Source organism: Pholis gunnellus (assembly GCF_910591455.1).
Source record: "Pholis gunnellus genome assembly, chromosome: 3".
NCBI classification, from domain to species: Eukaryota; Metazoa; Chordata; class Actinopteri; order Perciformes; family Pholidae; genus Pholis; species Pholis gunnellus.
The window spans coordinates 16,772,490-16,797,985 of NC_136529.1; the positions used below are offsets into that span (position 1 = coordinate 16,772,490).

The 25,496-nt window shown below is 41.4% G+C and overlaps 1 protein-coding gene across 1 annotated transcript; it reads left to right on the forward strand.

Moving 5' to 3' along the window:
* Window positions 1-1,724: 1,724 nt before the first annotated feature.
* Window positions 1,725-25,437, forward strand: LOC306716038 (RNA-binding motif, single-stranded-interacting protein 2-like). The gene is made up of 14 exons (XM_079186577.1): window positions 1,725-1,841; window positions 10,191-10,351; window positions 14,158-14,216; window positions 14,702-14,793; window positions 17,666-17,823; window positions 17,956-18,035; window positions 18,154-18,263; window positions 18,449-18,492; window positions 18,703-18,796; window positions 18,905-18,955; window positions 19,269-19,379; window positions 19,567-19,647; window positions 20,972-21,059; window positions 21,610-25,437. The coding sequence occupies exons 1-13, from the start codon at window positions 1,770-1,772 to the stop codon at window positions 21,050-21,052; spliced, it is 1,194 nt and encodes a 397-aa protein (XP_079042703.1). The 5' UTR covers window positions 1,725-1,769; the 3' UTR covers window positions 21,053-21,059; window positions 21,610-25,437.
* Window positions 25,438-25,496: the final 59 nt, after the last annotated feature.

Genomic DNA, 25,496 nt, shown 5'->3' on the forward strand with positions numbered 1-25,496 from the left:
AGAAATACAGCTTTTTGAATACAGGCGGTTTAAGTCCTGTTTTTATCCTCATCATCCTCGTCACATAAACAACCTGTGTCATCCATTGCAGGCAAGCTGACAATGACAACACAAACAAGAAGTGGGTCATATCCCCACACAGGCATTCTCCACACCTGACCAAAATTGTTCAATATGTCTCGTCCTCAATCTGCTGCATGTGTTTTTTTTTTAGCTGGCTTAATTTTCATCTTAAAGGTACTGATGAGGGGACGACTGGAGCAGAAGAGGCTGTGGTGAAGGAAAACCTTAATGATGTCATTGTTTCTATTAAGTTCTTTTTTGGCCTGTTGAATAGGTCTGGGACACTAATCTAATGTTGTCTATTATGGGGGTGCTTTCTCATTGACATTCATTATAGAAACATCCGGTACATCTTTTCTTTTCCTTTTGTGGAGCAGCAAAGTGTTTAATACCTTCCGTACACTGAAGATTAAAATGCATACATTTTCAAATTTGTTGTTGATTGAAGAAGATATGTATGAAAGAAATGCTGGCTGTCCAGAATGATTTGTGATATAAACTTCGGCACTCATTGCTCATTGGCAAAGTTTGATTGTTCATAAATCTTATTTGGTTGTGCTATTAAGCCATTAAATAGAAAGCAGAGAATTGTTACTGATTAATTAATCTTTGTATTGGAAGTGCTCCAATAAAGACTTTGGTTTATGAACTGTCTGAAATGTCAATTTCATATGTTTATTAAGGGAGTAGTACGTGTTACAGCTTGTTTATTGTTTGTGTAGGAAATATCTATGAGTAAAGTGGCAAAACCAAAAAAGCTTCACACTCTCTGGCTGGGTTAAAAGGTGGTAGAGGTGTTGTAGTATTAACACAGATAAGGAGTCTTAATGCTGTCATCAGCATTTTTAGCATTGTTGCGCGGATCCAATATTTTTGAAGAGGAGGCATAAAATATAGAGTAAAAACAATGTCACGCTGAAATTGTCTGGCATGGTCCATCATGAATGGCCTTACACTCTCTTGGAAATGTGTAGTTTTATATGTTGGCTTAAACCATTGGGAGATTTTTATTCACATTTTTAAAATGATGTCGACTGAGCCCTGTGTTTATGCAAAGTTGGTTTATTTATACGAAAAAATAGCTTTGCATAGTCTATACCTATAATGAGTTACATATGTTAGTCATAGTCAATAGTAGCTATAGGATATTGTAAATGGGATATTGCCCTATAGGATATTGCCCAATGTGATATATCATATAAGATATTGCATAAAGTTTAAGGTTTTTGCTGTGATATTTGGATGCAAATAAAAGTGATTATGATGTCTTGCTTGTTTAAGGTGACAAAGCCAAGACAAAATGAATATCTCTAATGAAGTGAAGTGGGGTCAAGGAGCCAATTAAAGACCCCGAAACAAAAACACAGCACGCCATAACCCGGTTTCGGCTTAAGAGTCACAGCTTTGAGACGTTTTTTTTTCTTTTTACTTCTTCTTCCACATTCTCCTCCAGCGAGAGAAATAACAGTGGGCGGTGAGTGAAGTCGAGCTAATCCCCCACTACTCTGCAGACCCCCCAGTTTGCCGTGTGGAGGGCCCCTAAGACGAGCCCAGGGGCCAGCAGTGGGCCCCCCCCCCCTGTCCTGCTGCAGCAGCAGCACCACTCGCAGTCAAGCAGCGGGACTCCAGGCACTCACTTCCCCAGCTGCTGACGTCAGCTGGCAGCCTGGGCTGTGCTCGCCGCTCCGGACATAGCGCCGAGAAAAATGCTGCTCTCCGTACCGCCAAGGGCAGGAATCAACCCATACAACGGCTATAACAGCAGAAACAGCAAAAAGGTAAACGCTTTCGGGTTCCCCCCTCATTTAGGGCTTGTTTCGCCCTGCAGGGCAACACGCCCGTGTCTGTCGCGGCAGGAAAAAAAGGGGCTTGTGACAGTGAGCTGCAGTGTCCTTGAAAAGCGAAACGTACTGAATTTAACTTCAGACTTCGTGGAGTGAAAATACAGCGTATGGAGCCGCCGTGCTCCGCGGTCTGTGTAGGTGGGTCGTTACGTACCGCCCGGTCCTGTCATGTTGGACGCCTGGGGTTTTATTTCGTAGTATTTGTGCGTGTGTACTACAGTAAAGGATGTCGATGCCGCTCTGCTCACTCATTTGAAAAAAAAAAAAAAAAAAAAAGTCAATGGTGGAGAGCAACTTTTATGGGTAACTGTACCGTGTTGGGACAGCGCGTCCGGGCCTGGATGTGGGGGTAGGGTGCGCGGCGGGCTGAGGGGAACATGGTACAACATGAATTCTGCCTCTTCCTCCGGACAATCGTATCTGCTGTTTAATCAGCTCTTCATTGTCTCCGCTGCCGCGTAAGTTTGCAAAGTTTTTTTTTTTTTTTTTTTTTTTCTCGTTTCCCATCCGAAAGCGGAATATGCCCCACCCCTTGAAAAATCCCACCTTCCCATTGTGACTACATTCTCAGAATTACATTCAATGTTGACATTGTTACTATTGTAATCGATACCTGAGGGAAGGATAGCCTAAACAAGATGTGGTGTAGACCTACAGCAGTAGGAAAACAAGTTAAATACCTTTTTTAATTAGCTACATGGCAAAGCTGAATTTACTGCATTTCAAAAAGGCTTCATAATCCTTCTTCCTGAGTGGTGCATGAGATAGGTCGCCCCGTATCGTGTGTCATCCCTCTATGGACCACAATGGCTTAGAAGTGATGATAAAAGCTCCTTCATTATACATGGCGGCATTATGTTGTGATTTCACATCCACTGGATTCACAGTAGCTCCTCCTTTTCCTTCTGCTCGGACTGCTTCTCTCAATCTGGGAGGCTGTGAGCTCCTGAACTCTAAATGGCATTTGGAAAAAGTATATTGACATATTGTCTTTCTGTGATCTTGGGGCACCGCCTGGCTGCTCATCCCTCCCAGATCTGATGTCAACACCGGTGCCAGTCTGGGGAAAACAGTGTGAATTGTGTGTTTTACACTTACCTGCGCACATACACCATTTGCAACTCGCATTGCATTTTTTTTTTTACTGAATATACATTCATGTGCAGTTCTTTACTTCGGCTGTTACTAGGTTGGACCTTATTATGTTGCCACGAGGAGACTATTTGACAAACAAATCCCTCCTTAAACGATCAGAGAAAGCCATTTTAGCTGATGAGGGACCGATAATATGCTAAAAGTCACTTTGTAAAAGGAAGTGCACTGCATGAGCAATCAGGAGTGCCGTCTTTTAAGTGTCAGTACTTGCGGTTTCATTCTTCTGAATTGGTCCCTGTTGTTTCTGACTATATGTATTATAAATGTATAGTATAGATAAAGTGGCCATTGTCCAGGTAACCGTTCAATATAGGCAGTGTAATGATTACGTGTTAAATGAGCTGTCCTCATTTTAAGCATCAACGCCTCTCCCAATATCATCTAAGTTTAGGCGATAAATCCATTAGTCGATTAAAAAATAGCATTCTGCAACTATTTTGATAATGCCAAACATAAGCTTGTTCCAGCTTGTTAAATGTACGGATTTCTTGCTCTCCTTTGTCTTGTATGATAGTAAATATATCTTTGTGTTTTGGACTGATGGCCAGACAAGCAATTTGAAGAACCCACTTCAGGCTTTGGGAGTTTGTGATGCACGCTTTTTGAAACTACTTTTAATATTTCATAGACGAAACGATTAATTGAATAATCAAGAAAATAATCAGCAGATGACTCAATAATGAACACAATTGTTAGTTGCAGCCCTATAAGCCTATAGGGCCACTTACTGGTTTTTATTTCAGAAGTTGGGTGAGTTAAAAGAAAAGTTTGACATTTTGGAAAAGACATTTATTTGCTTTCTTGCTGAGCGTTAGATGAGAAGACTGATGATGCACTTTGAAGGACATTTGTGAATTTTGGCTATATATAAAAACAAATTCTTGACCTGACTATATATGTTATGAACATGCACTACATACAAATGAAGCATGAAAAAAGGCCTGAAATAACGAATGTAAAAGGAAGTCGAGTTTGCGCCTCCAGTTGTTTTAGTGCTTCTCTATTTTGTGGAGCTAAAGTTCACAGCGAGGTCAAGTTCCTGTGTTGTGATTCCTAACATTTCCTCCTCCCACATCCACATCCTCCTCCTACTCATTCTTTTTATCTCTTGCTCACATTCAGCCATACCTGAGCTGCACGAGTACACAAAATAAGAAGCTGAACACAAAATAAACACGGCGATAGGTGTACGCGCCGTGATTACCGAGGCATTTTGGTTTCTGTTGTGCTTAAAGCCGGCTGCTCCTCCCCTGACTCAGCACCTCATTTCCTCCCTCAAATAAATAGAATTAATGTCCTCAAATCAAATTTGATCGGTCTCCGAGTAAAGCTTCCTGGAGGGAAAAATAACAGGAGGCGTGTCGCTCCTCAAGGTATCGCACGTCTGGCTCAAGGGCTCCAATGGCTTGTTTTTTATACTCGTCAATCAGACTTTTGTTCTCATGGTGGCGGGAGTCCTTTTCAATGTCAACTTACTGCTGTGATTTATAGATCTTGATGGTTCAACACATACTCTATTGGATCAAAACACAACTAGATATAAAAAAGGAATTGAAAGAAACACATCAACTGGAGCATTAAATTGTCCGACGGGTGTAAAGGGTTTCACTAAAAAGGCCAGTTCGACATGGCAGGAATCAGTGATTTCACACTTTCACTTTCAACTCCCCAAGCTTTCAGGCGTCACCAGTGTTTCCTATGTCCTGCCAATGCTGAGTATTCTTAACTTTATTGACATTGGTCACTGAAGCGCATTTATAAAGGGTGTCACGCCCAGACCGTCCAATATATTTTGGGAATCGGACCTAAAGACATGGGCAGCTAGCCGCTGCAAGTGAGGTGTAATTCATGGTGCTATCAACGGCCGCATTCCATTCTTTGTGAATTTGTCCGTCAGAGTTTGACTGCTATGTGCGGTAGCAGTGGAATTAATTTAATTTAGAAAATGCTTCCAAACAAAAAAGGCTTTTTACAAACACATTGACATACAGGTACATAAAACATTTAGGAACTATGTTTTTTTTTTACCTTGTAATCTCACAAACACCTTGATTATGATGAATATATTAGATAGAATAGATAGATGACATCTGCAACAAATGGGATGAAAATGATAGGAGAATAAAGAAACAAACGGTTTGTTTTGAATAACGTGTCTGTTTCAATTCATTAGAGTTCAGATCAATGCTGCGTTAAAAGTTAAATGTTAAAGACGGATATTCTGTCAGTTTAAAGTTCCACCATGAATCCTTAAGGGCATCATCAATCAATTCTTATTAACATTGAATCAAATGACGCATGTGAGTTTTCCTTGCTTTGAAAACACTTTTTAGCCACTTTATCGGTTTTGCAGTGTATTTCTAGCATGGTTGAGTCTCACGGCTCTCGTTAGTCCTATTTCCAGCATCAGCCGGCGGCTGATTGCATCAAACAGCAGCGCAACTGCCAGCAGTAACAAATAACATGCAACCCTGCAGGTAAGGTCTTAACCCCTAAAATGACCTTTAGAGTTTGGACAATAGAGTTGAATCTTAAGGAAATGTCAGTCGATAAGTAAGAAGAAGACGCAATACAGAAATGTCAACGATATGTCTGAGGTCATTTAGAAACAATGTCTCCATTACGTCCACCAGAGAGCACAGACAAGATGATTTTAGGCTGTAATGTGTCCCATTCAGGAGGTATCTTGGTCACAATAATCCAAAAAAAACCAAACATTTAAGGGATCCGTACCAAGATTTAAAAAATCTGTGTACAAAATGCACTGAACTCATAATTGCACGCTTCTACCAACTCACAATAGGAAATACATAACACACACGTTTGTGTGTATTAAACCAGCTGTTCTGCTGCAGTGACTCTGTCCACAGTAAACTCTCCTATACAGTCACCTTTGTCCTTCTGGTCCTCCGCCAGTTATATGTTTATCTTATCTCTTTGTTTAATGTGTCAGACGTTTCAAGTTGGCCCCTAACTTCAGTGCCAGCCGCATGCACCGGCGAAGGTGAACAGGTAGAGAGAGAGAGAGTCAGAGTCCTTGGAGAAAGCACAGCTGTCAGAAATCTGATGCCAAGTACCGCAGTGATGCCAGATACTCGGTGTGCCTCACAGTTTGTTAGAACTCTAGCTGAGCTGAGGGACACTGTTTGTAGGTATCTGTTTCCAAGCTCCCCGGCTTTGGCCACCTGACCTAGCTTGAAAGCCAGGCATGCATGTGCAATTTGTGCTGTGCATGTGCATCAACGTGTGATCGGCAACTTTAAGAGACAGACAGTTCGAGGATTTAAAAGGTGCCTATAAAAAGACAAAAGGAAGGGGGAGTGTTGGAGACAGGATAGGAAGGAGGATTGGGGAACGAGTCTGGACGTGAGTTGGGTGTCCCTGTCACCTGGTTGGAATGCAGAGCTCCTCGTTCAGATGGCTGTGTGATAAGATCAGGAGCAGATAGAGAGGATTTCCTGCCTGCAGCCATAACGCTTTACTAGACACACAGTCCTCACCTAACCCTCAGCTAATGTAAAAAGACTATTTTCCATTTTTTCCATAAATATCTAGTAGTAAGTTGTTTTAATATTACTTTGTCCGTATTCTTTTTAATCAATATGGCAAACAGGAAAGGATGTGGTTTGAGAATTCAATTAGCTTTTGCTAAATGTTTGTCGATGCTTCAGAAGTGAAGATTTTCAGCGTCAAACTGTTTTTCCCATGACTCATTTTCCTTGTCAGTCCTAAAGTGGAGCCGGTGCAAAGCGGCAGCTCAGCGTCGTAACTCTATCCAAGCCGGAAGCTGCGCCCTCGTTCAGCCAGGGCTATAAATCTGTGCATTAGTATGTCAGCTGGTCAGACAGCCATGGCTCTTTTCCTGCCTGAGGAGAAGACAGGCAGCCAGGACATGGGAAGGCAAGCAGACCCCCCAACAGCCAGGAAATCAATGGAATTCTGTGGGTCAAACTGGGGTCGGCGGGAGAAGCCCCCACAGGGAGAGAGGGAGATAAAAGCAGAGGTGGAGTGAGACTCAAAAGAGGGCTGGACAGCGAAACAGATTTGTGCAGAGATACAGTAGCAGGCGTTTAAAGCAGTCGTATGAATGACTTATTTTAACTTTTAACTCAAAATGCTAACACATTTTTGATGTATTGAGAGATTGAAACGCAACATGCTGTAATTGAGAAAGACACGTCCTGGCACCTTCAGATTATTGATGCAAGTTTACATCAAGGTAGAGGAAATGGTTTTATTTATAAGTGTTCCTGATTTCTATCTAAAAATATCCACTTAGGTTTTATTTAGCCTTTTGTTATGAAGTTGGAGTGATTCAGCAGAGGAGGCAAATTACAAATCCATCAAAACTCATATACTGTCTCTTCAGGTTTCAAATGGGTCAGTGGTATACCTGATTGTAATACTTTGACTGTCTATTAATATTAGAAAGTCCTTAATCAGTTGTCATTCAAATATAGAATTAATGGAACTCATTTGATTTATTCTTACTTTTAGTTTGATGAAGTTGGCTAAAACGTATTTCTGAGGTTAGGGAATGTTTGATTAATGATCTACACAACTGGTAAATAGGCTCAAATGATTAGTGCTTTAAATCATTAGTAGTCAATCAGTCATTTATTAAGCAAAGGTGCCAAACTTTCACTGTTTGTATTTTCTCAAATGTGAGGATTTGCTGCTCTGTGGTTTCTGTCACTGTAAATTTAATATCTTTTTGGTTTGGACTTGGACAAAACGATCAATTTGAAGACATCACCGTAGCCCCTCATCATTTCCCAGAGGTGGGAACTTAGTTTGTTGCAGTCCTAGATTAGATACTCGACTTCTTTGTTTCGAAGCTCTGATCTGTTAATCCCCCCAAAACAGAAAGAACTTGGTGTGTCACATGCAGATCAAATGCATAAGGACAATGAAGTAGCCTGACATGTAATAACAAACCAGCAGGACCGTTTCACATTCTTTTACTTGGTTAGTCCAGTTTGGGATGTTTATGATTATATTTCGTAAGCAGTTTAATTAAAGGTCATGAATTATATATTTTACTTAAGATATTATGCAGATCAATCAAGCAATCTACAGCAGTAGGCTACAAGTGTGTATGCATGAATGTGTTGTGTGTGTGTGTGTGTGTGTGTGATTTAAGGGGTTATGTTGCAATAGTGTGCTCCTGGTACAGTTTGGAGCTTGATTGGGACTTGGCACTCAGGTAAAGACTGTGAAAGAGATTACAGGTCCCTGCTGACTGCTCTTTCATTCACATTGAATTCACAATTCCTCCAAAAATGTACTCATCATGCGACAAGATAGATAAACTCTTATTGGCAGGCTTGTGCAGTGTTTGTATGTTTTCCACTGGCCCTGAAAATGTTCTAGTCGGACAGAGATGGCGCCTTGTTTATCATTCAAATTTACAGGACAACTGACATGATAGAAGAAACATTTGCACAAGATAATGCGGTCATAAAAGAGGTTGATTTTTATGTTTGTTGTGTTTCCAACCATCCATCCAACCATTACCACTATGTATACACACACACACACACACACACACACACATATATATATATATATCCTCTCCTCATGGTGTCTCCATCTTACTTAACACAAACAAACACATTTCTTCAGCAATAGAGGAAGAGGGGATTATCTTGAGAGAGATGAGCCTCTTGTTGAAGCGGCTGCTGGAGGTCAGAGGGGCTGTGTGAGAGGGGCTCCCTGCCTTATAGATGGCGTCTCATTAGCGAGATTGGTTGATGTTGCTGGTGGTCCTGGTGTGACCTTGACTTCCTGCGGGGCTTTTCCTAAACACCACCAGTCTGTTCAGTGGCCCTCTCCTCTCCCCTGAAATGAACCCATTGTCCTCTTCTGTCCTCCGTCCAATCGCTCTCTCAAATGAGACGTTCCGTCCTCACGTCTATACAGATATATTTATTCTTATTCCTTCATGTGCAACACTGAATGAAAACGTTAGATTATTGTAATTCAAGTCAAGTTCTGGGAAGCCTGATCTGCACTCAAGTGTTGCTATTTATTGCCTCAGTCTTTTTTTTTGGGAAAACAGCCAGTAGATCTAATCCTGGAAAGATTAATTTTAATTTATCCCATTAAAAAAAAATATATTCCTCTGCATGGTTACGCAACCTTTGATTTCTCCAAACAGAGCCACAATCCCAATCGTGAGAAGAGGTTGTTGCGCAACAGCCTTTCATGTTCCTAGCGGTGAGTCATCGATTAGTTGACTGCCATAGTTTACGACTAGTATTCACCGGCGCTAAGTCCTTGTGGACTGCTGAAACTAAACAACCTGAAATAGAAAAACGAGAAGAAGGTTCTGCAGTAGAGGTTGATATCAGATCATGACAGATGGTCGCAACATGAGCATGTTACTATGTATTGTCATGTAGTAGCAAAGTCCTGGTTTGCTTTCGTCACACATCTCTTTGAATTTCTCCTTGTTTCGTTCAATGGACTTTGTCTGATATGTGGACCGAACTGACCCCTGTTTTTTCCGTTGTGCTACTCATGATCTTGTTAGCTGTTAACCTCAGACACTGTTTGAGAGGGAAATGTCAGAAGGACAGTATTGAACCTTCTTCTGCGTTAAGAACGCACGCTTGAAATTCAAGCTTGATCAAATGAATTTATAAATACCTGTTTTTATAAGTAAAATAAATGATATGAGAGCAGTAGCTGGAGTATACAACTTGCTCACATCTAGTCTCTATATTTAATTCTGCATCATCAGACTGACTAAATGTTAGTTTTACTTCTTTAGAGCTTTGTTTGTGATTTGCACCGCAAGATTTTTTTTGTGGTTCCAAAAGTAAAAAAGGAAGTTACTCAACACAGAGACAGCATAAGGGGGCCCTTTTCACTCAAGCACTATTGGTGAGTGTTGACATGAGGGCTGTATGACATTATTTTTCGCAGCTCCCACAAAACCATCAGTCTCGTGCAGGACTACTTTCCATGTCTCTAAATGTCTAAACACTCCTTTGTGTTTTCACGCTTTTCCAATGCTGTGCTTGTGCAAATGTTGGTGTTAATGAATTTTAGGTATTTTCACAATGACTTCTTTTGTGTGCTCACGCACGGTCAACTAATTTGGCTTCTTTCTTATTGCTGCAGACCTATGTGTCCTCCGGCCATCAGATGGCGCCCCCAAGTCCCAACACCAACAGTAGCAGCAACAGCAGTGGGGGAGGGGAACAGCTGAGTAAAACTAACCTGTACATCCGCGGCCTTCATCCCGGGACCACGGACCAAGACCTGGTCAAGCTCTGCCAACCGTGAGTTATTTTTAATAAAAATTGGAAATTGGAAAGGATGTAATGTCACACAGGCCTAATGTCACACAGACGTGTTTTATTATGCAGATTGATCCTCAAGAATTCCACATCATGAGTCTAATTTAGAAATGATTCGTGGAATATTTTGGGAAATACACTTATTTGCTCTCTTGCAGAGAGTTATATTAGAAAATCTGTGTCACTCTCATGTCTGTGCATGAAGACAGAGCCAGGAGACAATTATCTTAGCATAAAGACTGGAACCTCGTTATGCTTGAAGTCAGTACCTCCAAGTCTGAGGCCATGGTTCTCTGCCGGAAAATTGGGGATTGCTCCCTCCGGGTTGGGAGTGAGTCATCAGACGTCACACAGCGCAACATCACGCAGAGCAACGTCAACGTCACGCAGCGCAACGTCACGCAGCGCAACGGCACGCAGCGCAACGGCACGCAGCGCAACGTGACACAGTGTAACGTTAAGATCACACAGCGTATTTCACGCGCTGCAGGTTGAGCCACAAAAGTATTGGCCCTACTGTAAGTTATTATCCCATATTATTGTCTGAGTAAAGTCTGAGTATAGCGGGTAGTACTTTGGTAAAGCCTTAGAGGGAATTAGAGGAAAGAGGGAACGAATGCAGAGAGTTGGGAGAGGGACAGGACGGGGTAAAGAAGGAAGGAAGGAAGGGGCCAGAGCAGGGTACAGCATGTCCTGATCTAACCTTTCAGGCCGAATCGGCTCCACAGCAGTGAACTCAGACTTACTTACCCCTAGACAAACAGTCAACCCTCTATAGTATGTCGACCCACATGCGCACACACTGATAAAACCAGCAATAAAGCAAACAAACTGGTTTGGCCTGCCGCAGGTCAGGGCTATGTTGTATGTCACAGAAGGGATTTTGTGAACTTTAGCCATACATCCGTCATATCCACGGGTCATTCACAGTAACAACACGCGTCCCTGAACAAGCACGAGAACAAACACCACAGCCCCTCTCTCTGAGTTTTTTTGTGTCACTCTCCAGTTTTAGCCACCCTGACCCTACATAAGGAAGCCTCAGAAACATCAAATCCACAGCGCAAATGTACACAGCTCGCATCTGATAATATTTGAGTGTACACACACATTGTCAAAGCCGGAACAATCAAAGAAGATCTGAACTGTACGGTTGGTATGTGAACCTCAGCGATTCGAGAGTAAAAGCAGGGGACTGACAGAGAAGTCATTGTGGGGCTGAGAGAGAAGATGAGAGAGGACGGAGGCTTTAAGGGCGGGTGGGAGGGCTACCTCTGGGAAGAGTAGCACGGCCTGCTGGGAAAGAATGTCAGACAGCCGTATATGGGTCAGAGCTGTCTTTTAAGTCTCTGTGGCCTCCACAGTGTGGTGGGCTGCTGTTCTGCTGCAGAGGGACTGAGGTACGCGGAAGGTCACGTAGTCGCTGCCATCAGACCTGTGAACTCTCCCGGTGTCTCGATTGGGTAAATCATGAAACACAGCTTCTAGTCAGTCAAACTGATCAATAGGACTTCAGTGTTTTTCAATCTGAAGGTTTAGATTGAGAAAAATCAGCAGGCCAAACTTTTATTTTGATATACATTTCTATCCCTAACTTTGTTTTTTGACAAGGTATATTTTCTTTTCAAACATTTATTGATATTTCAATTATTGGGCAAAGGAATAAAATAAAAAAAGAATCATAAAATCACCATGAGATATATTCAACTAAAATATTTTGAGTTGCATTCATAGTTTATGTATTATATGTGTATATCGTCAACAACCAACCAAACGTTTGTTTGTGCTCTGCAGTTCTTTGTTTCTTTTTTCTAAAGAAGTATTATATTTTTGCCTTTATTTAACATAGGAAGGCGTATAAATGGGGGAAGAATTGAAACAGGGACGTTGTTGGTATATGGCATGTGATGTAACCACTAGGCTACCAAGGTGGTGCCAATTTTCTCGTCAAAGTGCATTAAGTGATAGGTCTTGAAGGAACAGTGTCTCTAAAAAGAGAGAAAATTATTTGTGTGTGTATAAAACAAGATCTTTCAAATGAGTGCGTTCTGAGGCTTAATATCAGTTAAAAGAGATTATTCCTGAAATGCACTGCTAGCAAAGTTGTGCAAGTCAGTTTCACATACTGTATGCCTCATATTAGTAAAGAGGAATGTATTTTGTCATTCCTTACAGTTTTTGAACAATAAACATTTTGTATGCATGTTTCTACATGCTCAAGAAGCTCAGGGATATGTCACATTTCAGTTGGGCTTGAATGGGTTAAATTACATGAAGCTTGTTTATATGGGAGTGGGAAACTATAAACATAGCTTATGGAAAGGTCATCTGGCTATGTGGCAGCGGATGATGAATTATTCATTTTTGTTCTTTTTTAATGTATCTGTCTTGATGGTAATAGGGCTGCAGGAATGAGTCCTAAAACATGCAAATTAGTTTTGCACTTCCGCTTTCCTTGCCTTTAAATTGTTGTTTTTTTGGGGGTTAAAAGCCTGAAATAAGGTCTGTGGTTTTAACTTTCTGTTCTACGATATAGAATAGCTCAGTAAATACCCCAGTGCTAACTTCCTACAAATGATTAATGCACCAATCCAGCTGCGTTTTGTTGAAGCTGATATCAAGATTGCTGTTCACATGTACATCTGCTACTGTTTTTCTTTCCCAAGAACATGCATGGTCTGAATGTATATGTTCATTTTACAGACCTGGAGGAGACAAGGCCTCAACATTTTAGCTTTTATAGTTAATACTCCGGTGTCAGTCGTTATACAGGTTTCTGCCATGACCGTCCAGTCAGGACTGAGTCATCTGGGCAGATGTACACTGAAAAACTAGGCGGGAGTGTAGGACCCAGCGGTGCGCTGCAATGTGAGGGTGGAAAAACAGAGAGAGGGAGCGGGATGTGGGGGGAAGGAAGGCGAGCGGACGGGTGAAGCATCAGGTTACAGTGTACATTCCGCCCAGACGCCATGTCGCCCAAACAGAGCAACTCACTGGCTAAATTCACCAGACAAGGGCAGGTCTATTATACTGTAGAGCTGATGCACCCACTTATAACGCCGCATTCTATTAGTCTCCACATCTTATGAGCACTTCTCATGCACTGCTTTTTTCATATAGAATGGCTGTTTCATGCTACTGCATCAAAGCTTTAATTTAAACTCCTCTTTTACTGATTGGCCTTTGTCATGTTTCTCTATTGACAGACCGAATGGACCGAAATAACAGGTTAAGACACTGGCTTATGTCTCATACACCCTTTTGACTTCTTCTGTGTGTTAAATGGATCAAGCATACTTTCTGTTCTATTGAAAGTCAATATTTCTATTTGCGAGTCAGACATCGCCAGTGACAACACTTTAAAGCCTAATTTGAGCCCAAAATAAGCGAGAGCAGAGCTGAATTTAGTAGAGAGGTGTGTGTTTGTGTATGTGCGTGTGTGGTAAAGACAAGCCCAGCCCAAATATTCTTTAGCCCCAGGGTGCTGTCTACTGTCTGTCGAAGACAACGCCAGGGAGCAGGGTTAGTGTACATCCTTCACCGGCAGCGGACAAAGACAGAAGGGTGGAGGCAGACAAAGTGTTCTGTGACACTCAAGATTGCGTTAAAAAGACACAATTGATTGCACGAAGGAGTACGTGTTCATGTTAACACCGGTAGTCTGTCAGCTTGAGGAAGTGTGGCAGGATTGGTATGCAGAGGAAGGAGCAGATTCCTCCTGTTGCCCAACAGTTACCTCATTGACCCTGTTTTCTGTCTGTCTGTCCTCCTGTCTGTCATCTCTGCAGGTATGGCAAGATTGTGTCGACCAAGGCCATCTTGGATAAAACCACCAACAAATGTAAAGGTGAGCTAAACTGTCGTTTTAACTATTGTTTTATTGAGAGTTGAGATCATGATTTGTCATGACTGTTGCCATCCCTTATCCCTGTGGTTTGGGATGTTTGGTTATTAAAGGAGTATTTCAACATTTTGGCAAATGCACTTTCTTGATGAGAAGATTGTTTTCTCAACTATGAAGCTACAGCCCGCAAAGGTTAGCTTAGTTTAGCGCCAAAACTGGTAACGAGGCAAAACAGCTAACCTAGCTCTGTCAAAAGTTACAAAAAATCCGCCCACCAGCACCTCAAACGCTCTTACACTAACATGTGATATTGCGTTTGTTTAAACCGTACAAAAATCTTTGGACAGAGTCGGCTGTTAACCCCAAGCTAACTGTTGTCTGGCTTTAGCTTCATTTTTAATAGCCATGTATGAGAGTGGTATGGAGCACAGAATTCCAAAACAAAACAACATAACAGCTATTTTAATATGTTTTTGTCTATTTTACAGGATATGGCTTTGTGGACTTTGACAGTCCAGCAGCAGCACAGAAAGCTGTTACAGCTCTGAAGTCCAGCGGGGTCCAGGCTCAGATGGCCAAAGTAAGAATTATCGAGCTCTGTTACGTTCGTATTTGCCCCCAAATTCACCAATCACCATCAGGTTAAACTAGTCAGGCGCTTCTCAAAACTGTGTTGATTTCCAAAAAGAGTCATAGTTTCTTTCTCCCTCTCTGTCATGTAAAAGGTTACATGCAGTAGCCAGATTGGCAGCGGGCGTCCTGTTGGCAAGGGGGCAAGATTAACTCTTTATAGGGAGTGTTCGTTGTGTGAACCTGTGCCAATAATCGACAGTTGATGGAAGGATAAGGTCTGACTTGATTGAAGACTACTTTTGTTAAACTCAAAATGACTCCCCTTTTCAGTTTCTGTTTGTTCACTACTCTTGCTGCTTTGTTAATACTTTACTGCCTTCCCTTTCATCCCTAATTTCATCTCCTCGCCCTCCTTCATCGCCCTCCTTCATCGCCCTCCATGCCACCTTTTCTCTCTTCTCCGCTCACACCCTCGTCCCTGTGTATGTTGCTAACCTGCTCCCCTTGTAGCGCTTGTTCTGAGGTCTTTGTCCAAGTGTCTGCAGTCAAAGCAACTCTTGTCGGCCCATTAAGCTGATCCCTCTGGCTCTCAGGCTCCCCATTGAGGGAACCCAGGGGAGGGTGCCACTACACCCAGTGTCAATGGGACAGGCACAATGGGCTGGCATTGTACATCGTCTGGGCCTAGGCCTGGGGCTGACACCAGCACTTAATACACTCCACCACCAGTGTCCCTGCCCTCCTCCCCTGTCCTGCACCCAAACAGACCCACTGCAATGGAACACCAGGGTCTCCCTAAGCCTAGCCCCAAAAAACTGTAACAGATCCCCGCTGCCAGCTGACTTGAGCCGGTCCAGTGCAACTAAACCCCCGGAGTCTAAGTTCTCTGCACCTCCTCTGTAAGAGTGCCACACAATCCTGTGTATCTCAATACCCGACTAGTGCAACTGGACACCAAGACTTGACTCACCCAGACAACATGAGCTCAGTCAAAGGTGTTGATAACCACTATAATTCCTAAATATACATAGCTGCTTCAGAGTCACTGGGTCACATCAGGTCAGAAAAAAACAAGATTTTAGTCTAAAATTAGCTTAATATCAAACTCTCAAGTGCTGTTTCTCCTGTTTGCTTCCTCACCATGGCTGCTGCAGAGTGTTGTTCACAAACAGAATCAGCCACACCTCGCACTGGCCGTCCTCAGAGTATGCTCAGTCCCCGAATGGGCCACCCCAGCCCTGAGGCTGCGGGCCCAGAGGAGTGCACAGAGTACCATGGCAGAGTTATAAATAGATCGCTTCTTATTTCCCAGCACCTCCCTGTTCCAACTCAGACGTCAGCACAACATACAAGCAGGAAAATACACAGAGACACACCTCAACCTAGGCTTACCTAGGGCTTGGCATAGAAAAATAGCACCATGACGCCTCAGCAAATCCCATTTCCCTGTGCCTGGTCTCGGCCCAACAGCATTTTCACATCAACAACAGGTGATGTGAATATTTGCTTGAATATGAAATGAGATATCATGTGTACTAGCTGAGGTTGAGGGTAAATAAAAGGATAAAAAGGGAGTGAGTTTTTCTTCTGTCGTGCAGCCTTTAACTCCATTAGTTTCATCTGGCCCTTGACCTCCTGCGCTGTGCCACTGTGTTACATAATGGACGTATTGCCGCACCCAAAATGACGACAATCGCAGAAGATCTCTTTGCCAGGTGGCTCACGGCTGAGGACAGAGGCTACTCATAAAGGCAGTAAATCTTCATTTGAGAAAGCTCTTTGACTTCCGCCTGACAGTTAATTTCATGCGCAAGTGACAAACTGGTTTGCAGAGCTCTCTGATAGCAGTGAGTGTTATGAAGAAGGGACAAAATGGAAAATGATAGCAATAAAATACATTTTGATGAAAGAGAAGAGCCTGTTAATCAGCAGGCACTCATTCATCCTCTTTTCTGTCATCCTCCTCTTTTATTACCCAAATTACTCGAGACTCCCACTACTTCCTATCTTGTCAGTTTCCTTCTTCTGTACAAATTATCAGCCTTTTAAGCTGCTCGTTTCTCCCACCCTCCCTCTGCTCTATCCTCTTCCTTCACTCTCTGTTTTCCCTTCCTCTCTCTTTAGCCCAGCCTCTTTTCTCCCGGTTGCCAGGCTCCTGTTGCTCTCTGAACTCCTTAACTTCATGGCTGACTTCCTGTCTGCTTCTGCACAGTCACACAAGGTTTCACTTTCAAGCGAGTGCCACAAAATAAGTCTCTGAATTATCTCATTACTTGCTGCTATCCAGATCCCTTAATTAGGCAACATTCGCCCCAAATATCTGACGTAATCTTTGCAGACAAATTCATATTTGCGTGTGTCAGTATATTTATGTGTGTGTGTATTTTTTTAAACCAGACAGCCGTAGTTGAGGCACTGATAGATGTGACAAAGTATCCAAGGTTTCAGTTGATTGGTACTAATTGCTTAAAAACATTCTATCCGTATCGGGTCCCGTTACAAAATGAAGCTTGACATGGTGCACGCATATGATTTTTTTTAAAATGTCATTTGCAAATTCAACTGCATCAGCAACTATGTTTGAAAGTGTTTTGCTAAATTAGATATTACGCCTTTAAAAAAATAAGAAAAAAGTTAGTTAAAGTACTTTATTAATTGAAGTACTTTGGGCTTATGTGTCGCGCCTGAAAAGCAGTGAAGTTGTAAACAAGAGTAGCTAATAATAAAGCAATGGTTTTATGTCTTTTGCACCAACAATTATTGGTATGAATAGCAATATTGGCAATGAAACAAAAACAATCTCAAGCGACAACATCTCTTCATGTAAGTCCAAAAAAGATCTGTATGTGAACTGACTTTCATGTCCACTTCCTGTACAGCAACAAGAGCAGGACCCCACCAACCTCTACATCTCCAACCTGCCAGTGTCTATGGATGAACAAGAGCTGGAGAGCATGCTCAAGTCCTTTGGCCAGGTCATTTCCACACGCATCCTCCGAGATGCCAACGGGACCAGCCGCGGTGTGGGCTTTGCCAGGTCAGACATAATACACTACCCTATGGTGGTGGACAGTTTGTGCTGTAAATAAAAAGTACTCTGCGTCCTATCCTAATATAAACGGCCCTCCACAAGCAGGATTAAATTTGTATTTTGTATTCTGTATTTCAGAATGGAATCCACGGAGAAGTGCGAGGCCATAATTCAGCATTTCAATGGCAAATTCATCAAGCCTCCACCGGGAGTGCCTGGTGCGTGGAATGTTTGTTTGGTGTTAAAGGAACCTGATATTGTTGTTGTTTGGTGCCAGAGCTCAGTGTTTTTGTGGCCATTGAACTCACTCTCTCGTTTGATCTGTTGCTTCCACAGTGCCCACAGAGCCCTTATTATGTAAGTTTGCAGATGGAGGTCAGAAGAAGAGGCAGAACCAGGGGAAATACCTCCACAATGGACGGCCCTGGGCTAGAGATGGAGATACAGTAAGAAGGCCACTTTTAACTCATCATTCTTAAAGGGAACTTCCTGTGTTCATATGTTACATTTCCTGTTGGAAATTAAAGCAACAACGTCACTCTCGCTCTGCGCCAGATGACTGTTTTAGCACAGACTGCACTGGTGTTTGCATGACCTCACTGTTTCTGAATCATCTGCATTGTTTTCCCAGGGAGGAATGACGCTTGCGTATGACCCCACAGCCTTACAAAATGGGTGAGTGGTATGCGTGGACTGACTGAAAACAGTCCCAACCCTCCAGTAACACAAGAGTGGTACTCGAACTGTAGTGAAGTGCTGCCTTCTGCTGGGCATTTGCAGGAACACAGAAATGCTGCTGATGTAGTCGGATGAATGCTGGAGATTGTTGACATGGTGTGGCTGTCTTCATGTTTGCGGGGTTTTTTTTCTCCATCTGTTTGGCAGCTTCTACTCCTCACCCTACAGTCTGGCTCCAAACCGTATGATCGCCCAGACTTCTCTCTCACCCTACATGCATTCTCCCGTCTCATCCTACCAGGTGGGGCATTTCATTGTGTTTACAATTCAAATGCTGACTTTTTTTTAAAAACTGCCTTCATGCCAAGACTTCATGATGTAAGATGATGACATGTTTCCTGATCTTTAGGTACACAGCCCATCCTGGATGCACCATCAGTCATACCTCATGCAGCCAGCTGTGAGTAAACCTCCTTCACCACCATCTCTTCCCCTCATATACCCAATTAGCCACTCCATGTAACTTGGGCGGATGGGATAGCTATCCATTGGCAGATCATGAAGCATGCAAGACCTTGGGAGGTGGTCTGAATTTAATTCAAGCCGAATGAAGAGATGTTATTAACCTGTCCCTATAGCCACACTGTAGTGACAGTCCTGACTTATTTGTGTATGTTTTGCTCACTTGTGATGGATTTTAAACACCTTCCATTAGTGATAGTGATTCAGACTCTGTGTCTCTCTTGTGTGTGTGTGTCTCTTTGCATCCACAGGGTACAGTTCTTACCCCAACAATGGATCACGCCATGTCCATTCAGCCTACGTCCATGATGGGACCTCTCGCCCAGCAGCTAAGCCACCTGTCCATGGGCAGCACGGGCACAGTCAGTACCAATCTCTCACACACACACACACACACACACACACACACACTCACACACACACAAACACAAACACAATGTGCAAGGCAGAACATTGTCCCCATAGCTAACTGTCCTGAAATTTACGAGATTTGTTATTCATGTCAAATACTACACGCAATTTGTGTTTTCCTCTCTGCCTTCCCTACAGTATATTCCGGCCAACACAGCTATGCAGGGGACCTACATCCCCCAGTACACCCCAGTGCCTCCCTCCAGTGTCCCAGTAGAGGTATGAAGCTAGCCTCAACCTCAGATGGTTATATTCTATATTTCCATGAAGGGGAAGAATAATATTGAACTCTCATAGGGACGTATGTGCTAAAACTTGACACATCTGTGTGCTTAAAAAAGCTTCTGCTTTTAGCATGCCAGGTCTCATTGGAGTGGTAGAGTAAAGGCACAAATGAAGGAGCGGTGACTATTCAATCTGCCAACTGACTGACTTACTGAGCTGGACAGTATCCTCGGAGGTGTGTGTTGTATTTTATGACAGATAGATGCTGGAGTAGAGGCATTGATGACTCCTGTAGAATTCTGTGAATACAAAACTAATATTACATCAAAGGATAGGATTTTTTTTTTTCAGATGCCAGACAGTGACGAAAACTATTCATCTTCTAATTTGGTTAGATGAAAGAGCAAAAATAGTACGAGGAAGAGTCACGCCTCTCCTGTGTTTGCTTATTTCTTTACTGTAATAGAAGGCGCCGCTTTCAGAAAACATTCAAATATTTATGAATTCATTATTCAAATATTTGTATTATAGAACGTTTTTCACGGCAAACATGCAGTATTTCAATGGTATTTCAGCACCTGCTGTATTGAATTGTTTTGAGAATGTATCTTTGTCATTCTCACTTTTTCGTTAAATCATTTATGATAGTCTATTAATTACAAATTTATCAGAGTTAATAACATTTTCCTCTTGTCAAATAGCAGCTTGCTGTCCAGAATAATAGATCTTAATTAGCTCCTCCATTATTCAGCTAGAAGAGCCTTTGCCACTCATGAATGAGAGTCACAATCATTTCATGGAGACGTTTGCCTCCACAGTCTGCGTGCTTTAGTGCTGAAGCGGGTTCCTGACTGAGCACTCTGCAGGAGGGCTGCTGAGCCTGCAGGAAGTCTTGACTCATTTGTTGGAATGTGGAGCTCTGTGATAGTGGTGGGAGCCGACAGGATGAGCAAGACAGTGAATGAGACAAAAAAAGGGCAAGTTTATGAATGGGAAGAGGCCCGGTAGTAAGTCTGGCTGTGATTGGATGGATGAGATCAAGTGGGAGAGGAGAAGAGAGGGTGGAGTAGAGTGACGGGTGTTAAGGTAGAATTGGGTCAATGTCAAGCATGTCTTTTGGTAAATACGTCCTGCAGTATGCACTGGCTTTTAACAGACCTGTACAGTCTGGATGTTCTTTAGTTCATCGGTGGGGAGGGCAGTGGGAAAATACAGGCTGGCTTCTTCTTTGTATCTTTGATAGAAACCTGTTGAATTGACACATTATTATTAACCATCAAGTAGAGTATTCTTCTAAAGACTTGTCCTCTTTTTGTAGGAGAATGGTGGTCAACAGCAACAGGTTGCTATGGAGTCTCCCGCAGAACACACAAACTACTCGTACCAACACACCAAGTGAAGCTAAGGTAGGACAGCAACGGTTTCTCTGCTCTGTCCCGCTGATCACACAAATGTAGGCTGATGTCTTTTAAGTATCTAACCTGCAAAGTGATGTTAGGGTAAGACAACGTGGATGGGTGTGTGTGTGTGTGTGTGTATGCTCGATCGCACATTGTTGAGATTTAGTTTGGCTAGAGCCAGGCTAGCTGTTATCACTTGTTTTAGTCTTTATGTAAAGCTAAGCTAACTGGCTGATGGCTCCAGCTTCATACAGAACGTGAGAGTGGTGTGGATCTTCTGGAAAGCGAATTAGCAAAATGTCAAACTACTTGCTTAAACTGGCCATGTCTGCTTTATTGTAAGAGTCAGTCGCAGATTTAGTGAAAAACATAAACAAGTACAACTTAATCCAGTATATTTGTATTATTGCACAAACTGAGGAAACCCCAAACGAAGGTCATTTAGCCAATCTAAGATTGAACAGTTTCAGAGAATGGTCTGTTGTAATAAATTGTACATCTGAACAACGGTTGGGCAGGTTCAGTGTATCAGTACTGAGTTGTGTGTGTTTTGCAGCTCCCAGCAGGGTGGGGCCGAGTGCACGAGATGAATCCAACCAAACAGGATTCAGCTGAACTGTGCTCCATACATCACCAAGAACCTGGACTTGAACATGGATAACAAAAGGAACATGTGTGTGTGTGTGTGTGTGTCTGTGTTTGTTTGTGTGTGTCTGTGTGTGTCTGTATTTTTTTTTTTTTTAAAGAAAAAGGACAACACTTATGTCATTGGACTTTCCTGCTCACATCCTCAAGAGTTGATCAACCAAAGGTGGGAATCTTCTTTACAGAAGCTTTGATCTATTTTGATATCTGAAAAAAAAGGAACATAACAAGAAGCTAAAAAGAAAACTAAGAAAATAAAAACTTAAGAGAGGAGGAAAGACACAGAGCATTATTTTTGTGCACGTAATATAACAAATTCTTATTTTTAACACAAAAAAAGCATTCTGGACATTTCAGGGTGATTCAAAGAAGAGATGAAATACAATGTGTCTTTTATTTTTTTGTAAAATATGCAAACTTTTATTTTTATTTCCTGATGTCTGTTGTTTGACGTTCTATTTGCAGCAGCGGAGGAATCCATTTGTACAGATTCAAAAACTTAAAAAAAAAAAAAACTTTTGCTGGTCTGATGTGTCGGAGGCAAACCGTTTAAAGCTACTTCTTCCTGTAACTGCTGCAGAGATTTCTATTCACGCACAGATGATAATAACAATGTTTATAGTTTAGTCGAATTCTTCTTCTTCTTCTTTTTTTTTTTTTTTTTACATTCTTCCATAAGTGAACAAAAGACAATCAATTATTTCTATTTATATTTGAATTATAGTACTATTTCTTTCTTTTGAGAGTTTTTAGATCATTGGAACAAACATTTCTTGAAAATAAGTTATTTAATACTGTAGTCTATAAAGACGTGGTGAAACTGACTTAACCCTGCGCATTCACGATGAGCTCTAATATTCAGCTCATTAGCAGTTTTGATGACTTTCAATTCAGTTCAAGTCCTGTATGCACCATTAAGTGTTCATACTAACAGTCGTCCTGTTTTGTTATAATGTAACTCTATGTTACGTCCGTGTCCATGAGAAGTGGTTTTAAGCGGTTTTGCTTTGGCAATCCTTCAGGTGTCATTAAATTCATCCTCTGTCGAAGGAATGAAATGAACGTGCTTTAGATCTGAGCAGTTAGATTACTGAAAGATTATGTTGTGTACAAAGAACAATGCGGTTACTAAATTAAGATATAGCTTAGCAAAAGCAATGAGGGAAATCAAATAGGAGACTAACACGATCCCTGAGAATAATTAGTTTGGAAGGAGAGGGAGCTGTAAGTCTTTTTTCAATGCTGCTGTTGTCCCCTGAGTTTGATTATCTGTCAGTGATTTTTAGTTTGTAGAAAGTTAAATTGTTTCTGTTTTTCTTTTGTCTGTCACTTGAAAACTTTTTGAGCTAATTTGCCTTATTTTTGATGAATTTATCTTTGAAGTAGTTTAGATTTTTAGCTTTTTACAGAGAGTAGACATTAGTTTCTTTTGTCTCTGCGTAGGGATTGATGCTGTTTTCTTGTGCACATCACTTTTTCTCTTCTTTTTTTTTTTTTCACTCGAATTTCCGTTCTAAACCTTGCGTCGTCTGTCCTCATATTGTGTCGGGCCTGTTTGTAGAAAGCCTTCCAGAGTGGAGAGTTGAACCAAACAATAACTTCATATAGTGCTGATCCAAAAGATTCAAACTGATGCTGCATCAGTGGTGACGCTCAAAGAGGCTTCGTGCACACAAGCCCCTGGATATGTTTCAGTTTATCAAGTGGAGCTCATGTCACAGTGCATCCAAATATGTTGAACTTTAATTTATGCAGACATCAAAAGCTGTAGATATGTAGATAATAGAAATAATGGTTTAACAAAGGACTGCTCACTAGACCATGGAAGTGCCATTAAAGACGATTCTTACAGCCTTTAGTGAGACAGCCTGAATGAATTTAGGAGTGATCCAAAATTCTGCAAAAACAAGTTTTAGCTAAGCCTTAATTGTTTTCTCTGGATGAACTGCCTGACCTCTCATAGGATTGACACTAAGTTGTATATACTACAGAAATGGCAATAGGCTTTGTTTGAATGCCATCGAGTTAGTCGTCACGTCAGTCGAGTTAGCTGTAGGGTTACGAGGAGCTTTTCTTCCCGCTCTTCAACCATCCGTGTTTGAGTCCAGTGATAAACACAGTGTGAAAACGTCTTTCTTAAGGCTCGCAGTTTGATGATTCTGTTTCTAACTTTTTGCTGTGCGTTTCTATTGTTTATTTCCGCAACCAAAGATGTTGTAGCCACCCGTCTTTTAGCTCTCTGTCACAGTTAAACTGCTCTCATTTATAGACGATCGTGTGTCGTGTGTTGCTGGATGAAAGGCCCTTTTTTTTTTTTCTGCTTCCGACAGATTCAGAAAGGGAAATATCACAACGAGGGTGGTGACGTGCACACAATTTTCCACATTAAGACCACAGTTTAAGGTTTTGTGAGAACTTTTTGCCACTGCTCTATCTGTCATATCGTAAAGTACATGTAAGTGATCTGGTTTTGTTGACATGAGTTAATTAAGCTTAGTTTCCCTCCGTTGACGTAATGGAGTGTTGGTGCGTATGTAAACAGACTCATTATGAACTTTATTGGCCTCTGCAGACACCCGGGAGATCTCCAGAGCTTTTACGATGGCGACTGTTTTCAGACAAGAGAGCTAATTTTGTAAATAGTCTTTTTTCCCCCTTCCACTTTCTTGTTTGTTTCTTTGTGTGTTTTTATTTTTTTTTAATGATTTATATCCTGTCCAGATAACACAGTGACTTGCAAGGTTTTCAGATTCAGTGCCCCATGAAGGAAATGTCATGGATGTTGTTTATATGTTCAGAGAAATGATATTCCATGTATTAGCCATCACTTTAATACAAAAACAGGATTTTGAAACTATGAAATGACCACTTGTTGCAATGACGTGTTTATTTATTTTATTTCTAATTTTTTACAAACTTGTCAGCTAAGATAATATTACAGGGAGTCATGATGCTCCGAAATTTATTAGAATCATGAAAAGTATCGAACCTACGTTACAGTTAAACTGTAGAAATACTGAGATCAATGGTGTGCTCTACACACAATATTTGAAAATAGAAAAATCTAGTTGCACTTATTATTTTTAGTCCACACCAATTTGAAAAATGCTCTTTGTGTCCATTTTAATGTAGATTTGATGTCTTATTTCATAGCTTCAAAATGTTTTGCTGCTAAAAAAAGGATTTCCAAACAGGTGGTTTGATGTTGCCCACTCAGAATTTTCAAAATGTCTCTTTTTAATTTTAATTTGTTTAATGTAGAGTATCCCTAATTTGTTTGATTTTCAGTCATAACTTCATGATTTTAATTCTGTTTTACTAATGAGCAGTTAAAGTTGTATTTTACATTATTAAAACTCATGAATGTTGTCTTATGGTGACATTTTTTAATACAAAATAATAAAAAGGTGTTGCTCCACACTGTATGAACCATGTTCGTGTGAATACCAGACATTTTGAGGATCTGACGGGCTCATCTCGCTCCCTGCTTGTGAACAGTTATCTTATTTATACAAGAACTCATTTTGTACAGTTTTGTTAAGAGGAAATAGGTTTTGATATTTGGTTATTTTGCAAAGCCACTTGGCTACTTTTGTCTTCCTGTGCCAGAGTTGCTAAATTGTCTGTAACTTGTGTTTTTTTATTGATCGAGATAAGATTTTCCTTCCTTTTTGGTTTTCTCTTTGAATTTGAATATGTCATTTTCCCTTTTTTTTTAATAAAAATCTTGTTTCAGTGATTCGGTGAACTGTGTTTTTGATGTACGGTAACTTTAAGATTGGATGGGATGCATTACAT

Bases quoted from the DNA above. Each gene is read 5' to 3' on its own strand.
- LOC306716038 (XM_079186577.1), top strand. From the start codon at position 1,770: ATGCTGCTCTCCGTACCGCCAAGGGCAGGAATCAACCCATACAACGGC. The intron at 1,842-10,190 runs GTAAACGCTTTC...TTATTGCTGCAG, and splicing joins ACAGCAGAAACAGCAAAAAG to ACCTATGTGTCCTCCGGCCA. The intron at 14,217-14,701 runs GTGAGCTAAACT...TCTATTTTACAG, and splicing joins AACCACCAACAAATGTAAAG to GATATGGCTTTGTGGACTTT.